This window comes from Hylaeus volcanicus, chromosome 6, assembly GCF_026283585.1.
Source record: "Hylaeus volcanicus isolate JK05 chromosome 6, UHH_iyHylVolc1.0_haploid, whole genome shotgun sequence".
NCBI lineage: Eukaryota > Metazoa > Arthropoda > Insecta > Hymenoptera > Colletidae > Hylaeus > Hylaeus volcanicus.
Window position 1 is genome coordinate 24,967,010 of NC_071981.1, and position 19,184 is coordinate 24,986,193.

The following is a 19,184-nucleotide window of genomic DNA, read 5'->3' on the forward strand; positions in this document are numbered from 1 at the left end:
CGTAATTAAATTCTCTTTTACGAACGTCCGCGTGATTTTTTTTAGAAAATTCATGGCTCTCGTTGAGGTCAGATTGAATCACGTTACGGGACGATTGAAATTTTTTCCAAAAGTAGGATTTTGTGGATCGAATATAGAGCAATAAAATATTCAAATAATGTGTAACTTTCTTCTGTACGAATCTCGACGTATCGATGCTCGAATGACAATGAAAAACTACACAAGATCGTGTGACATCTAGCAGGACATTACAGTTCGATCGGTGCTAAGCCACTCCTCTAATTCCAAGCTCATGGTCGATATATCGAGAACAGTGCGGGTAGATAATCAGTCGATCAGGTTCGCCGCGACAACCCTCAATCTCCACCATGGTCCGCGATATTACCGATGCTAACCTATTTTGTCTAAAATTTCATACCATTCCAAACGAGACGCGGCGGAATAATTCAGCCCCATTGCCTGAATTATTCAAATCAAAAACGTCTCCTTCGCTAAACTTCTTTAATCTCAATTCTACGATCGTAGAAAACGTTTTAATTCGTTTAATTTATGTATCTTGTTCCAGTTTGAAGAGTATATTTATTTGCTCAGTTGCCCGTACAACTTACTAGTCTAAAATTAATATTCTCAGAACTTTAAATCGACCTCTAAAATTTCCCAAGTTTTATTTCGTGTACTAATTACGAATAACGTATCTCGAAATTCTTTTGAACATCTCAGCGTATGTAAACGATTCTTTCCGCTTGACAGATGCGACAGAAGCATCAGTGATTTTTTTAAAGAAATTTGTATGCCTCAAACTGGGACAATGGAAGCTGGGATCAGGGGACGTTTCTCGATAAGGTCTTTGAACAGTTTTAAATGACGGAACGGTATCGATTACGGGAAAACAACGGAACTCTTCGACAGGGCCGATATTAAGAAGTATGGTCTAGTATCTGTCGAGCCGCGGCGAGATAAACTCGACAGAGAAATTAAGAAGTTGACCTCGGGATGAAAGAGAGGAAACTTGTGACAGATTCCATAAGAACGGTGCCAAAGTATTAACCGAAAAATCTTACGATATTCTCGACCTCCGTATCAAATAATTAAAATAAATTTGAAAACAGATCAAATGGAAACAATTATGAGAATTGCAAAAGGTATCGATTCGCGTAGCATACTCGCGAAATGGAAAACGTTCGTCGTGGGAAGCGACCCTCTTTCCTTAATTTACAAGTCCACGCGGCGAGGTGTACAACTATGTCCGAGGGAACTGAGAACAAAATCCTAGGGTTGAAATTTCATTCGGTGCTTCGGGATCGAAAAGTCTGATTGAACCTGATGCAACGTTGAATATGAATGACGCTGAAATTGAGCTTACCAGAAGAGGGTCACGTCTACGAGGTCGTCAATTTCGATAGATTTCTTCTTAGCATCTCCTTACAATCTTTTTGTACAAAAACTATACATCAACAATTTCTTGACATAAGAATCAACGAGTCAACACAATAATAGGTATTTCTAAAATTACTTTTCTCAACACGAATAGCTGTTCGCATGCATAACCATGCCTTCAACTTAATTACTCTTTCGCTTTGTAAGAATCTGTGTCGGGACTATCGGATTTCAAATTAAGATGTAAATGTAACATAAAAAAGAACTCGAAGATTGCAGCGTGCAGTCACGTTCCTAGTAAACCGTGACGGTATAGTAATCCCTAGCGACCTTGAACGGTAGATTGCTTCTACTGCAATCTTCTACTGTTTAATCAACCAATAAAAATAAAAATAAAAACTCGTCCATCTTTCGAGCATCGTTCGACAATCTCAGCCTACGTAGGAATTCGATTCGCCTCCAGACTAACTCTGTGCAACGACTTTGAAAGAATCGCGCTTCAACAACGACAAAGAAACAAAGAACCGTTTCGAATACAACGACGGGAGTCACGAGTTGCCGTTAATGGTTTTTGTTTTGCAGCGGCGAACGTGAACGAGTCGTGCTTTTTTAACGAGCAATGCGAGGCGAAGGTGAGCCAAACGGAGTGCAGAGACGGACGTTGCATTTGCATCTTCGAGAAGATCCCTGTAACACAGCCGGACGGCCTGACAGTATGCGTCGGTAAGGAGAAGAGGGACGGCGGCGTGAAATAGGGGAGCAAGTTCCGCGTCGCACTTTTTAATGAGATTCCACTCTCGTCCCGGGATGCACGGCTCGCGGTGAGAGTGAGACGTTTTCGAGTTAATGGAATTCCGGCCTACAATCTCGCGGAGTTCATTAATTCGTCAGCTGTCTTCGTTGCGATCAATTAAGACGCACGGCTGAACTTCGCCCAAACGACGGTGGAACCCGATTTCACGGTTAAAAACTGCTAAATGTATAGCAGTTATAGCATTATATAGTTAACTCTTGTTTTGGGCACATGCGAAGGACCGTAACGTGACGCACGTTGCAACTGACGACTTTTACTGAGAGTCATCTACGCGTTAACATTGATGGACGAATTGTACATAATCTTTGGAGATATTTAAAAAAGAGAATATTAGTCTAAAAGTCCTTTTCCATTTTTTAATCCAAGGTTTCATTGTCAAGATATGAACAATCAATGTTTTTGCAGGCGTGAACGCCTGGTCAAGTGTCTCGCAAGTCGATAGGCGGCAGCGAACAGCTGACTGGGACGCGAATGACGCGCGCCGTAGGTCACGCTAACGAACTTTCATTGCTTTTATACAACTAACGAACCTTCGGATTGCAAAGTGGTAAAAGATCTTTCGATTTCTTTTTATACGAGGAATCGACCCTGAAAAAGTCTCACATTTTTGTTGTTAATCTCCGTATCAAGATTAATGAACTACGTGGAGCTACTCTATAAAATATTAAAGATTTTTATTGAACAAGTATCTCACTTGGAGAGAATTCTGGGCAAATGCAATCAAAACACGTACGCTTTCACCTTAAACTGTGCATCCCGTGAATTTTGAAAAGATACTAGCGAAAATGTTGAATTACGTATTGGAATTTGTAGTATCGATATCTCTACGATACGATATCCCTTTGGATATGAGATTTCAAGTAAATTATCGCTTGCAGTAAAGAATATGGTAATTGTTATGTACGCCATTGAGTCTATTACTGAGGCGTTGATATATACTGTTTCAGCCGAGCAGAAGGAGGAACCCAATCTCCAATACGTCGACCCAACGATGATTGGTGTTCTTGTCGGTATGGCTCTCATGTTCATCATCATCTGCGTCGTTCTTAGGCTTTTCAGCAAGTAAGCCAACCATTTGCATATCTTCCACGGTGACTCTTCGCCTTACCAATTCTCGTAACGGGAGTTTACGACCTACTTCTCATGGAAATTGCACTCGAAAATCGACATTTAATGTCACGTGCCTAATGTGAATTTAATGTTGTTTTTTGAATATGAATCTTCCTTTCCCCGGATCCTATTCTAGCAACTGATCTATCCAGTCCTCATCTAGTATTCCGAAACGCCTTTCCTTTTAGAAATAATTTAGCCATAATTAAAGGCTGCAAATAGAGGAGACTGTGTAAGCGAAAACTCAACTTTCCAAGAAAACAATTTTCTAATTCTAATAGAATTCTAATTCTAATCAGTTATTTTGTTGAATAACTATTCTTCATCATCCTGTGTTTCTATCTCAAAGTATCGTGACCTCTTTCAAATGAATATTGCAATACACACGGATCGATCAAATAGAAACAAACCGTCTTAATATACAAAAATATATACATGTATGTTTACTATTTTTGATGGCCCAATCTGTGTGTCAACGTTCATAATAACTAGAGAATATCAATTAAAGAATGTTCCTTATCAGTCCCATCGTTAGCTAAGCTCTACCAACTGACGTACCCATCTATCCAGCCCTTCAGCCTGATGTTCCAAACCGACGACAATCTACAACAAACAAACATCAGCAGACTTCATTCTTTTTGAACGTGTTTCAGAGCTCGCTGGCGCGAGAATCGCACCATCTTTAATACACCGAACGCTCGTCTGATGAACGTGTCCTTGCTGAGGGAGAACAAACTTTTGCACCCGCAAGAGAGACGTGGATCAAGGGCGAGCGTACGGGTTCCCTCGAGGCAACCCTCGATGGCCTCCTTACGCGCCCACTCGCCAAACGCCTCGCAAGGTGCGAAACACTCTCAGCACTCACAGCACAGAGTGAGCCGTACGGGTTTTTATTCATTCACTTACTAAGCAAGCAACTTGTTATACAGTGTCCTGTTGAAACGAAGCAAGCGACTCTTTTACGCGCCGGTATATCGGGTGTTCGATGGAAATCGAGCCGCCTCAACGTGTTTGCCGAACACCATAATGCTACAATCGACGATATTATTTTTTATTATATTTTTATCGACAACTCTCCGATTCTCCTTTTCCCTGACTAGTCTCAGAATTTGGTACAACAGTATTCTCCGTGAATTACCAACCCCATTTCAACTCATCTTTAATAAAAGAATCTTGCTATCCGACCCCAACTTACATTCGCGGTTATAGGAGCGTTCTATGGTGGTTTCGAAGCGGTAACCATGTGTGTTCCATTAAATATTCAAGGTAAACACGTGTTCGCGAAGTAGAAAATACTGTTAGCTACCATCTGATTGTTGATTCGGGAACAGCTTACTGTTTGAGACACTCGTAATCGAGGAGCGAGGTAAAAGTACCAGTAGTTGACCATTGGAAAAAATATTTGTCAAAGAAACTGACGTAATGTGTACTAAAGTTAGTGGTTTTTGTTTTAAGTACGTGCTGTAGTCATCAAAATAAGCACTAAAGTATGTTGGTATATGCGAACCTAGAAATCTGTAGTTTTCTAGGTATAAGGGAAAATTTTATTCGTTGCAGCAACTATTCTAAGTGTTTTCCTCTCATTTTGATGAATACCTAGCTACGTGTACTTAATCAAATTTATGAACACTCAAGAGTGCATATTGCACTTGTGAAAATAAGGAAGAAAGTTTCTTCTTTGATTCCCATTACTGTAAAAGCATCAGCAAATGCATTGAAACTAATGGAAGTAATTTCAACTCTCTACTTTAATGAAATTAGATTTTCCAAACAGCTTGAGAACTATTCATTCTAAGATTCATGTATATATTATTTTTATTTCTCATGCAAAGATCACATTGTACAATTCCATTTCAATATTTCTTTCTCATATTATCAGACAAAAACTCACCAGACATGCTTCATGTGAATGCTACTGATGGCCAAAATATTCACTCATTGATACCTGCCGACATCAAGAATTGTTGTCCACTTGACCATCTTTCCATTCACTGATTGACCGTGTTACCCTATTACAGAAAAGATGTTAAAAAGTGAGAAACAATATTGAACACATCGGCCAACAAAAATACTAGTACTTTTGATGCAAGAAAGTTAGATAGACAGATATGAGGAGAGATGTAATTCAAAGTTATCACTATAAGGGACTTTCCAAGAAGGACTTTAGGATTTTGTTCATTGATAACAAAATACACCTGTCAGCATAGTTATGGTGGACACTTAAACATCATCTTTCACGTAAATTGTAACAACATGTGCTTTCAATTGGAATAAAAAAATCAGGTTGCACATCATTTCTGTTTTATTGAAAAACAAGATCTTAAAGTCCTATTTAGAAAACTCTCTATTATATATTCAACATAATCTGATTTTTTTATTGTATCCTTTTGAGGTATAACCACTTCATTGTCTTTCGTTTATCTATAAGAAGTAAAGTTCATTTACCTGAAAAGAGCACCGTTGAAGTAGACCCACTCTACACTTTTCATACTTGGTAACCAAGGGAAATCATCAGGAATCTTCTCTCTCTCTCTCTCTCTCTGTTGAACTCGGTCATAATTAGAAATTAGCAAACAAAGTTAAACAAGTATTCGCGTAATCACACATGATTAAACACATAATTAATCTTTTACTGTAAAAACGGACGCGTAGGCGTCTAGTTTGCCTCCATAATGGCGGAAAGTGGCGGGAAGCTGTGATGCCAGTATGCTTCCAGCTCGCGCATGCGCACTGATTTTTGCGTCAATAAAGTATGTAATACGATCATAAAGCTGGTACCCTTAATCACCCCGAAGAATGATAAAAGAATAAAAAAATTTGGACCACGCATTGTTTCCTGTAGTTACAGAACTACACGTTTAATTTTTTTCGATGCACATGCGCGAACTGGAAGCAATACTGGCATTACAGGCGGGAAAGGGTTCTGTGGGTTCCGTATGTCGCCGTAATGGCGCTGGTGTAGTACACACCACCCACGGCGCCAAACTGTGCCTTTGAAAAGCAAACAGTTAATTATATACGTAATTAAGAGTTGTTTTAAATTCGTTAATCTCGTCAAAATTAAAATTCAAAAATAAAAAATATTTATTTCAATGTCTGTTGGGTTTTATTGGTTCGTCGATGCGAATCGCCATGTTCAATATTTTCTCTCTTAGTAAAGATTTTTAGTAATAAGTAGAGAGTGAATAAATTTTATTTATAAGGGTGCAAAGTCGTGTAACGTGACTGTATCACCTAATATACCTTACTTAATCTAGTCTTACATTTGTTTCTTCTTTATACTTATTTAATTCTTACTTTACATTACTTTGTATTTGCGCATGCTTGCATAATTCTGATCCTCCTATTATAGCTCGGTACCTCGGGATTGCTAAACCCGTACTGTAGCTACGATTTAACATAACTACAGCCCCTGAGGGCTAATAAGAAAATGAATACGGTATAAAAATAGAAAGAAGCTACTTTAAATCATAACTAGATCATCCCAATCAACTTTTACATTTTACATTCTAAACCTCCAATTTGTGTTCATTTTTGTTCAGATTCCAATGATTGGTACATGGTTAATTACTGGAATTTTTATCTCGGTAGAATAGTAGAATAGCTTTCACGTTTAATTACGATGAGACGAGAGAGATTCGACTTTGTTCGACGTTGAGAAATGTTGGACGATGACGTTCGTCGTAAAGATTTGCGCCCCTTTGTAACGAAACCGTTGTAATTGGCAGATGTCGATTAACCGAAGAGGATACTCCTCGGGCTAATTAGCCGTCACCAAAAATACCTCTTCTTCCAGTAATATCGATTTCCGTAGAACATCCCATATATGTATAATATAGATACGAGTACATAAAGTAGGTGACTACCTACTCTTGCCTACTATCTATTACTTTAGAATCCTCCTATTAAACGCAGAATCCTTCTGAACTTCTCGCATGCACAATTGCCTGCCAAGAGGGTAGATACATAACTGCTGATACTTTCTATTCGAGTGTGCATCGAGATTGATGTGTTACATTTGGATGCATCGTTGTGACCGAATATTTTACGGTGTCCAAGGAATAATAACGATTCGGCCTTTGGCAATTATAAATCTTGGTATAATAACGATTCAGATATCAGAAATTAAACTAGATATTCCGTTACATTCTGGCCAAAGGAATTACAAATTATGCAGAAACTCATGAATCTATACCGATGACGCGTACGAAAAGGGAGGTAGGGAAATGGTGCCAAAATAAAATTAGAGAACGTTTAGATTCGTTGGATAAGCTGTTAATTGGAAAGGTTCCCTGGTGCCAGAAAAATGACCAGACGATATATAAACGAGTTTTTGGAATAGAATGTAGAAGAGATCGAACAGGGATAAATACTTGTAATCCTTAATAATAATTCACAAACGAAACTTATATTTCCAAGAAAATTTAAACAGTATTTGTAGATAATTAAAACGAACAAACGTCTGAATGATACGGCGATGCAAATAGCATAAATAAGGTTCCTTAAAGTGTCGCCAGAACGATGCATCCTAAACGCCATAATCATGTTTCTCTTTTAACGGATTTTGACTCTCTTTGCAGTCGACCATCTATAGCAGTAGTCTGTTTAATGATCCCGTCTGTGACCGTTAAATCTTGATTATCATGTACTGTGGACCTATGAGGTGCTCTATTGTAAAAAAAAACTTTTCAAATTGACGCGTCCTTCGAAGAGGGTAAGTTTCGTCTTCTTGCGAAGTCAATATTCTAGTGTTTATTTACGGTGTATCGTAGCGTATTGTGTGTGCTCTGTACATATCGCCCCGTTATGGTACTTACCCTCTTTCGGATACGTCAGAACTTCGAGCCTAGAGTTTTTTTTGACAAACCTTCGAGCCTGTGAGTTCTACCGATAGACCAGAGTTTCCTCTACCTAGCGTCTTCGAGGATCACGACTATAGTTGCTTGCTACAGTAAAAGATCGTTGCTTGCGTACAGACGAATTTCATCGTAGAGATCGCGATCGAAGGGCAATATAGATCGTACATAGATCATTGGCGAGGCGTAGATGTAATTCGTTCAGCGAAACGGTTAGATGAAATTGGGAGGGACTAAGAAAACGCGAGGAAGACGACTTGGACGGTCTTGGACTAGTCGTTCGTTTGCTTTTAGACTCGCGTGTTTTCTTCGAGTCATCTTCAGGATCAAACCTGAAACAGTAAAATTATTACAACTATCTTTTTACCCAATCATTTCAATTCATGAGTGCCAAATACAAAGATTTCTTCGTGCGAATTTGAAATGTAAATAAAAAAGCTCCTACTTTTCCCCTAACAATCACTCAGCAAGAATCGCTGCATACTAAAAGATTAGTCCCGTTTCTTTACACGGGACCCCCGTGAAGAAGAAGACTCGAGACAAACGAGTCGAAACGCGAACATCTCGCTTCCCCGAGACAGTTCAGATTGTTTTTCCTCGTATTTATACATGACGACCGCGTCGAAGGCGATGCAACGCTTCGCGATTGTCGAAGCAAAGTCGGGGCAATATTTTCTTTCATTTTTTTTTTTCTGTTCGTTTTCATTTCCTCCGGTTAGTAGCGATGAAAAAATGTTAGCATAGTGCGTGAATTTCGACGAGTCGCGGCGGCCAGCAATGGACGCCCGCGCTCTCGGATACGTTTACATTATCGCACGGAGTTCTGAAGTAGTTACGTTCAAAGGGACCAGTTCGCATTTTAAAGGAATGCAACTCGGTCGATTGACTCGGTTTACACGGTAAGGTACATCCATTGATCGAGTTCACCGGAAATGAATAACAAGTCGTGCACGTAACCTTCGTCGAGTATCGCCTCCTCATTAACGGGTCCTCGTTACACTCGGCTCGCGTTATATCATTTGTCGGTGAACCCGATCGCCGGAGTGTTCGTACACCTTTGGAGTTTCGAGTTTTCAAGCACTTCTAGAATTAGGTAATTGCATGCGCGTGCACATACAGTGGCGGTTTGATACGCGATACTTGAGGGGTTACATATTCTTGCATGCCAATTGTAAGAAGAAAAGTGTAAGAAGAACACCGTCGGCATGCTTTGTCGCTGAAGGGGGAAGAAATGGTTGCTGTTATCGTTATCCGTAGCCATATTTTGCGCGCGGAGCACAATCACGTTTCACTGAATGGAGTATCAACACCGGGAAAAATTCACGGGAACGAGAGAAAAGTAAAAAGCAAAGGGACTTTTGAAATTGATCACAGTGAAAATTTGTAATTTGTTTTCGATATCGATTCATTTCTTGTCTTATTTCTTATTAGTAACCTCGACATCGTGTATCTTAAATTTGTTTAAATATCTTTGTTGAATTGGGATGCATAACGGTCAATTTATTGAAATCTATCGATTCCAATTGAAGGATATATCAAGACCATATTAAGCTACAAAAGATATTAATGATCTTAACAAAAATATATTATATTCATTATCGAACGTTAAATGTTTAAAAGAAAGACATTATCCTGTTTTCGACCAAATGTTTGTAATCATCTTTAAAACCTTCGAAACAGAACGACCCACGGTAAAAAGTAAAAAAACCTTGTAAATTATATACTGAGGAACTTTCAAACGAAACGAGTTTAAAACGAAACTAATCAAATTACACGTGATGATTACACGTGATGATTATACGTGAAGATTATACACAGAGCGAGCTTATTTAGTGCATTGTACACGATGATTAACGTCACGTACACGCTAGTCTAAGAATGAGGACTATGTAAAAATTTCTGAAGAATTTGATACTCGGGAAGTTTCATCATAAAACATAATACCCCAGGGGGTTATACGCCATTGACGTTGCGGAGGATCCTCTTTCCTACATGCGAGGGGGATGTGGCGAGAAATTATAAAGTGCAGGAATTATTAAACGGGAGAACAAATTAGATCAAGTTTTGAATGAAATTAAAGCGACGAGGGTACACGGTGTTTGAGAGGGACTGAAATTATAACGTAACAGAATTTGAACCCTTTAACGATACGGTCGTGATCCATAGCACCGTTTTCATTTCTTATTTTATGTCTCGGCTCATCCAACGAAACGAACATTTTTTTTTCTCGCTCGGCGATTCTTCATTATATAATTTACATATTTCTCTTCTCTTTAATGTGCCACAAGACGAAGACGAAGAATGAAGATGAGGAATGAAGATAAAGATGACCACAAATGGTTGGTCGAAAATGTTAGCGAATAGTAAATGATTTTTCACGACGTAAGTGTTCACCTTTATCTCTAAATTTTGTCCATATCATTGCAATTTTTTACCATTCTACGGTATCTTAGAAGTTTATCACACTTAGAGAGTCTCGCATAGTTGACAGAAAAGTTGCTATACCAAATATAAATGACATTTAAAATCGAAGCACATCAATTCTGACGCATACAGTACGCTACACTGACCACAGAACTATTCCTTTAGGGTACACATAAATACAGCTTCGCAAGACAAATATTACTAAGTCAAAGAAGGAGGAACTGGCAGAAAATCCCGAGTACACTTTTTTTTTCCAAGAGATCGAATCGATGTAAATCCTTAACGAAAAGCTAAAGTTACTATAATATTTGATCTTTCTGAATTCAGAAATTCTTGATTTATCGGGGCATAAGTTTCTCAGCGAAGGAAGAAGTCCCTTTACTGTTCGACTATCCTCTGTGCTAAGGGAAGGGGTATCAGACGAAACGTTTTACGATTTCTACTTCGTGACGAATTCACGACCGCCACTGTAACATTTTCTAACCGTGACAAAAGAGCCTGCTCAGAACGATAGCGGTTTCTTCGTGCTTAAACTTTATTCCGGCTTTTCGTGTCATGTCGAAGCGCTGTCGCGCCAAAGCACGCGATACTTTAGCAAGAAAATCTTTGTCGCCAGGGTCACGAACAGGATCACGGCGCGGAAGTCGCGGGAGCAGCGGGAATGCGTCAGCGGTTTCGACGAAATCAAACAAGTCGCCACCTAACCAGCCGAACACCATGACGGAAACCGTGTTGGACAACGTCACCGTGGAAATTCTCGATGCCAAGGCGTAGATCCGCGCGAGAGAGTCCTCCTCGGCTCCTTCGACGCCATCTTTAACGACCGTCGAGGGACGCTCGAGGACGTAGATCGTCTGGATCGTCCACGAGGCAATTTAAAAAGTCTCTTAACAACGTACAAATTCCAATCTCCGTATTCCTTTCCCTCTGTTCTTTCCACAGTGAAATTCCTAGCAATTTCGTCCCACGTCGATATCAATTTCTCGACATTTATCGCGGCGACGAGGACGTTGCCAATCACCGTATTCGATAGGCGTTTCGTATCGCGTCTGTTTTCGAAACGATGTGCGCCGAGTTACTTTTATATTCGGACACTTTACAATTTTTAGTTTGTCGCTATAAAACTTCTCTGTTCTAGGATAAAGTAATCAAGGTATATTAAAGCATTAACAAGTCCAATATTCGCGTTATCACAATATTTTAATAACTTTATAAAATAATAGTGCGTGTACCGACTGTCTGCTATCTAAAATCAAAGATGGTATTGGCAGATGCTAGGCTTAGTTTCAGAAGATGTTTTAGCAGCTAGTTTATGGTATCGTAAGATTCCCTACTTGCGCTCGAGCGTATACCACTTATGAATCTTTTTATGAGGGAGAAAAATTTGTTAATAACATCGTTAAAATTATATGTAAAATAGTCCCGGTAAACAATTTCGTGTAACTATGATCGATTAAACATATTTTTATAACTATCAGGAAGTAACGATCCTTAAATGAGTGTTATTTAAAAATGACATTGGTACCTATATTATGTTGATACAATATGTACCTTAATTACTTTATTAATTATTATAAAGGAAGTTATGTAAGCAAGAAAGTGAAAATTGCGAGGTGTCCTGATATTAAAGTTACTCGCTGTACCTACGCCTAACGAAACGACAAGTTTCCTGGCAACGATTTCATTTTTGGAGAATCGAAGGACGCGACGTTACAACCGAGATAATCATTATTTACCGAGATAATCATTATTAAGTTTCGCGTTCGAGTAAAGCGGAGAAAATTGGACAAGGTTCAAATTAACACGTTGATTGCTAGACTGATATACGTGGAAACTTCTACAAAGCTAAAATTTCATTCTGAAACAATTGAAAACTACACGATTTATTACTTGTCGTAGTATTTATTCTTCCAACTGCATCGAAATTCACGAATTCTATCTAAATATTTTGTTTGAACTCACTTTCAGAACTGACTTTCTAAATTTCTTAGCGAAAAGCTCTATCATCGCATATATAGATCATGTGGCACTCAACGAGTTAATTGAAACTTCTTCTTCTTAAAAAAAAAAGAAAAGAAGAAGAAGAAGAAGAGAGCACTCGAAGACGTGAATAAAAAATATTAGTGTCGTCTTTACGTTTGATTCGAGAAAAGAAGACACGCTCGAGCGTGTGATTTTGATAAATTGCTACCGCGAGCTACACGACGAAACATAACGACGTTAATCGCAACAAATCTAGATGAATATATTCGCGCGAAAATAATCGGAGTAATTTTGCACAAAAAAACGAAACAAAGAAACGCGTTCAATTGCGTCGACGAGCTGTAGAATTTAATCGAGAATCTCAAATGTAATCCTGCAGTTAATTCTCGTAGATCGTTTCGGATTCCGCTGCATCCAAACAAAAACGAATAGAAAAGAAGAAAAAAAAAAGACAGAGAAAGAAAAACGTAATCTTTTTTTACGACAAAAAAAAGTATATTATACATGCTTAGTCTTACGAATCATCGATCACTGCGAAGCACAACCTCTGCGTCTTTGAACTTGTTCGTTTGATATCGACTCGAAGACACGAACTTCGTCCCTCCATTGTTGTTTCGCATCGTTTGCAATCTCGTTTCGGACGAAACGGTAGTAGCGTGCGTTTCGAACTAATTGTCACTTCGTAAACATTCATCGCTTCGATGTGGTAAACGATGTGGTAAAACGATCCATAGGGTAACTGGCTCGTTTAACCCTTGACGGTCCGAGTACGGTATATGAAACAATAATTACAATTAGAACAAAGAATTAGGATGTGTGAGTGTTTTTGTTTTACTCGCGATCGATGTAGAGTGATTTATAAACTAGGAATCGTTACGAATTTCGTACGCTCTCTCCTCGTAAGTTTTCGCTATTAATAACGAACGAGGGCATTTTATGATTAATCCAATCAACGTAATTTCCATTCGTGAGAAAAGTCGGTGTCGGCAGTCTACCAACGCGTTAAAAACTTGAACCGTCGAGGGTTAACCTTTTCACTGCTGAATCAGCGAAAGGAGCCTGTGTGTCGAATTTATTTCATCGTCTACTTTTTAATCATTGCAAACATGTATGAAAATCGAAGAAGTAGAAAATCATGCGAAACTGTCCACGAGTAAGTATTCTCGAATTAAATACTCGATATTGAGAAGATTAGGTAGGCGCACAATCATTTCTTAAGAAGATTTGAAATCTCGTCGGAGAAATCTTACCACTGAAAGAACACGTTTCGGATCTTCTTGAGAAATGACTACACAGTAACCAAAATAAGCCAATTGCTATCCGGTGATAATCGTGGTGGCTAATTCTATACTTACTCCTAATTCGTATTTTGTAATCGATAGTGAGAATCGATACTCCGAGTCCAGAATCGCTAGGACGAAATGGCGGTGGATCCTCCATCGATCTATGGTATCGATCAGAGCATCCAGGAAGATGATCTTTATCGCGTTCTGTCTTTTACCTCTAACGTCGCGTCGAATCTCACGATTTCTAAACGACAGCTTCTTTAAAAGGGTGGATCGAAACGGGCGGTTGGATAGAGCTAAAAGATGGCAATCGTGTATTAGGCGAAGGGTTATCGTAGAAAGATTTTTAAAGAAATCGTCAGCTGGTCTGATATCGTGGCGCGAATCGTTAAGACGCGAAGAAAGGGCAATACGATATAATCATCGCGAGGGAACCGCCCGAAGAGGCCAGTGCTCGCGGATCCTCTTCTAAAAAGGTCGATTCAAAGGATCGACGAGAAAGAACCAACCGTTCTCGCCGTCGAAAAACTGCTTTCACGAGAAGCCAACACGAAAGGGACCAGACGAAAGTGTTTGAAACCGACATCCTGGGAGTAACACGGCGACCAATCGCCGTCGCGTCGTAATCACTGATTACTAATCAGAGGTGGGCGGAACTAGTCCAACATCCGCAGAGATCCTTAGTTTCCTTCGTTCAAAATTGTCGTTCGAACTACGTGAAATGAAACATTTCGCATCGGACGAACGTTGCGAATACACAGTGGTTTTTATTCGAGCGAACTTTTGCCCATCTCTGCTGGTACTTAAGCACCGTCGTAGCTCTATCTGTTTCACGATAACACAACTAATCCCGCATGAATTAGGCAACGAGATAGTTGTACTGTACACTCGACTCGTTTCTCATTCCTAGGATTCGTTTCCGTCTACCGTATCGTTCGGTCTATATCAGAGGACCCGAAGAGATCGCTCCTACGTGAAATTCGGTTTCGAACTTTGAAAATGATTATTTCGGTGTTGGACGGTAACTGAGACTTCCGAGTGTAACCGTGTTTGAGCGAGATACTCGGACGATTCGTATTGCAGATAACTCGAGCAACGGATACACCCAGAAGCCTTAGTTGGTATCCAACCATGAAGATCCGAACCGTAAAAGCCTCGAATATCTTATCGGTAAAAAGTTCGTAAAGGAGACTCTCCCGGGGACAATTTTTGTAGCTTTCAAGCAGCAATTGCTATAGGGGAATTACTTTCTTCGAAGATCGCTCGATACCTGTTATTATTCTGTACCGTTCGACGGAAAATTCATGCTCGCCGAGTAGACGTAGTATTGGGAAAAGCGAAATCTGCTTGAGGCTAGGCAGGGGTCTGTTGGATGTCGACGTGTGAATTATTCCCGAAGAAGGTGAATGGAGTCGCCTCGGGAGATTTCAACGTAGATGGAGAGCGCGACCAAACGCGTATCGAACGCGTACTGGCTACCTAATTAATCGCACAAGATCTCGTTCTCGATAGCTTACGTCGATCTACGCATGCTCATACACACGTACATACATAAACACAGATCGCACGCGCGCGCGTGTACACGTAGAAATATCATTTCGTCGAGTCCAAGCGAATAATGAAGATCATCGATAGTCCGGTACAATTGTATCTCAGCAATTTAGTGCCTGCGCTCTCGCGTGTATAGTGTTCGCGCGAAGAAATGAGATTAATTAAATACAAAATATATAGATACGTATATAAATATCAGTATAAGAAAAAAAATAAGTACATACATACATATATATATATATACATGCATATATGTGTATATACATATATACATATAAATATATATAAAACTAGGCTTGGCACTATTTGCACTATTTGTAGACTACTTTTTCGAATGCCTAGCGACTGTATCCACTCTGTGATCTATGTGCAACGTACAGCTACGACAGATTCTTCTCGCTACCGTCATCGTTACTATTCTTAACATTTACCGAGGATAATTATCTTAGCGTTAAACTAACGTGTAAGCGACTCGCTTAGCTGTTGTCGTCCCGCACCTAATTCTCCCTCTCCTCGCACAAAACGATCCACTTGTACAGCACTGGTAGCGTTTAGACCAGAAAACTTAGGAGCAGTATCTTCTCGACGATCGCCTCTGTGCGACCAGAGACGAGGGAAAATTCGTATTCGAACGCGTAAAGCTAATCGAATAACGAATAAAAGATGAACGGCTTTTCGTTCGTGTCACTGGAACGAAAGTTTACGGTACGTCATATATTCCGCTATTATAGAACTAAATATTTCACGACGAATAGAGAAGCCATTCGACTAACGAATAAAAGATCAACGACTGTTCATTCGTGTAACGAAAAATTACGGTATGTCGTAGTTTCTATTGTAGAAGTAACGTTCTGGAACGAAATATTCCACGACGAACAAAAATATTTGTTCGAGTAAGGGCCACGAATGAATTGCTGGAGGTTGCTTTTATTCGTGTCGTACGATTGAAACCTCGCCCGTCTCTGGATGGGTGAAATTTGCGGCGGATCGAAGAATGGATGAAGTCGAAGAGAAGGATAGAAAAATAAATAGAAATGATTTAGAGAAACGCAGATGCGATCGAGCAGGAGGTCGAATATTCAATTAACGAGGTTTCGAAGACGAGGAGGGATCGGTCTTGATCCGCGAACGAAATTCGGGGAAGGTTTCCGTTTCCGGATAGAACGTTTCCTCTCGCGATGATCCACGTTGTCAAGTCCATTGGAAACAATCTTCGATATAATTATACACGGCTATGGAAAGTAATCGTCCGCTTAAGACACTAGAGTTTAACGTTAATCGTTAGAGTATGCGTATACATTTATACACACATATATATATATACATAGAATATATTATTAAGATGCTTCGAGTCGTTAGTTTCCCTCCGCCCTTGTGATAGAAAACACACACAAAAAAAAAAATTATATTAACAAAGAAACACAAGCAGGGTGCCTCGTCTTTATCACTCAAAGACACTCGCTCACTTTTGTACGTCTCTATTCTAATTGCGTGGAAGGAAAAACAAAAATCTGGTCCTCGCGTTCCGATACGAGCGTCACCTACGCGTGGAGGCCAAACCACCTCCACGATTAATCGATAATCAATCCGAAGGAGAACATTGACAATTGTAAATCTCGTTTCCTTTTTCCTGCTAGATCCCCTTTCGCGTTCTTTCCTTGCTAACGCGCACGGAGAGTCACTCGAACCGGGCGAGAGTCGCTTCGGCTCGTTTTATACTTCAGCGCGGGAGGTACAACGATTCCACGGGTTGGAATTCACGTTCCTCCGGAACCGCACGAAACCGTACGTTAATCTGCAAGCGACCTTTGAAGAGGGACTTTGCAAACTTCGCATCAGGTTTAGAGATACGAGAGAACCACGAACACGAGAGTCGGAGGACTCTTCGGTGCCATCGATCACCCAACGACGAATCCGTAACTGTTGAACCTCGAGATCGTTTAACCCTTTGCGAACGATCGACTCGTACATACACCCGTAGACGTCTGTTTGCGTGTATACGTGTAACCCAACGCGCGCGTCTTGCCCCGAAATGACCGTCCGCGAAGGGTTGAGATGCCTCTTGTAACCGGTGCCGATCGGAGAATCGACAAGATCCACGAAGATCGAGCCACCGTGAATCCGCGACGCCTTGCGAAAACGCGAACGAACGATACGGTAATTCAAATATGGGGAAGTGTTTGGATTATCCTCTCGTTCCCGTGCGAAATGGATACATATTTTTTTCCGCAGGAGCCCTCCGTAACGATACAAGATAAATATATATATATATATATAATGATAATTAAATAAATATACGTGTATGTATAAATCGTATAAAGGCAAACACACCGTGACCACTTAAATCGCAATACTTTTGACATCTGAAAAGATATCAACTATCGCCCACGATGGAACGATTCCTCGAAACCGGAAGACGCAACACAAACGTCACAAAATCAAAATTACGCGATACCTTGTCGACGCAGTCCCCCCACCCCCCGGCCGACCTCCCCCCACCAATTGGTGGTTCAGAAACGAAGATCGGAGGACGGTGCCTCTGTGGATCATCCTAAACGAAAATGATCTTTCATTGTCCTTACGAGTTTCTTTTTCTAATTCTTCTCTTGCTAGAATTTCACGTCACAAAATACACTCACTCGAATACACTTTGAATATCCAGCACCCGATATCGTCTAGTTGAATTTAATTGAATTAACGCGACCAGCGATCGTTCGCGATCGTTACCCTTAAGCTCAAGTATCCGTTTCCTGTTACACGCAGATATTAACGAGTTATTGTAATCACCTTGCCAGTGCTTGCTTTATCAAGGGACTACATAGCCGTGTGCGCACGTCGAAATGCTTTAGTAGAATTCGAAGGACAAGATTAGTAGACGATAGTTTCTCGTCCAATCGTACACCTTTTTGCGCTTTATTATTTATCGAAGTTGTTCGCGAGGCACGTATCCTTTTGTCGTCCTATCGATGAAAATGTATCGAGATCGGAAAGTCTGGACCGCAAAGGGATGTACGGATCCCAGGTTGATCCGTCTCGCAAGCACGACCACTTGATCGTAGACGATTCGCGTGAAATATTGTGATTCGATTTAACAATTAGTCTAAATAAAACAGATTACTATATACACGTATGAAAATATGCGTATGTATACATAATATACACAGAGATGTAAACAAGGTAAATTCGTGAAACCGTAGACCGCTTCGATTCTGAAGAATCGCGTTAAGGTAAGATTAAGCTCTCTATAATTGCGCGCTGCGTTCGATAACTTTTAAGAATATCTCTGATACGATCTTTAGGCAGCAACTTTGCGAATCTACGGAGACGTACTTTTCAAAAGATTACGAGTTAACCGTACGGGGCAGCATTTTAGACGAACTCGCGCGAGGATAACGTAATAGCGAATAGCGATCTCCTAGATATGGCGTGGATGGGTGCGGGTAAAAACGTATGCGAGTCCTCTAATTTTTTCAATTTTCAAATATTTTATAATGTCCTGGTATGTAACGAAAGTGGATAATATCGTTGGATTTTTGGCAATATACTACCCACACTATTTTACTAGCGGCTTAGTCTACCTTGTAACCTTTATATTATACATTTCATATTATAGCTTGTAACAGATAATTCATAATCTATTACGATTGTATTTGAAACTTAATTATATTCTGACTCTTCGAATTCATTTTAATAAAAACTTAATACACTATACGAACTTGTCTCTTTGTTACCACCTCACAGACCTGGACATGCTTCGTTTCAGATGGAAATAAGAAAACACGA

General features: G+C 39.9%; 1 protein-coding gene and 1 long non-coding RNA gene across 6 annotated transcripts in view; one reads left to right on the top strand and one right to left on the bottom strand.

The window, feature by feature from the left end:
* Positions 1–19,112, top strand: part of LOC128878487 (uncharacterized) — a 49,429-nt gene extending 30,317 nt beyond the window's left edge. The window contains exons 3-7 of one of the 5 annotated variants that reach the window (XR_008457414.1): positions 1,960–2,100; positions 3,139–3,253; positions 3,955–4,142; positions 10,446–10,539; positions 11,198–11,339. Coding sequence is in view for 2 of the 5 variants with exons in the window: in XM_054126729.1 (XP_053982704.1) it covers positions 1,960–2,100; positions 3,139–3,253; positions 3,955–4,181; positions 11,198–11,355 (641 nt within the window). In the remaining 3 variants the exon portion in view is untranslated. Of the gene's footprint in view, positions 1–1,959; positions 2,101–3,138; positions 3,254–3,954; positions 4,182–7,881; positions 8,016–10,445; positions 10,540–11,197 lie in introns of all 5 variants that reach the window. The other 4 variants (XR_008457413.1, XR_008457415.1, XM_054126729.1 and 1 more) reach the window with 4 other exon arrangements.
* Positions 3,274–6,355, bottom strand: LOC128878493 (uncharacterized). Its single transcript, XR_008457419.1, has 3 exons — positions 5,747–6,355; positions 5,193–5,310; positions 3,274–3,904 (listed from the first exon to the last, which is right to left on the bottom strand). It is a non-coding gene; the product is annotated as an uncharacterized LOC128878493 (long non-coding RNA).
* Positions 19,113–19,184: the final 72 nt, after the last annotated feature.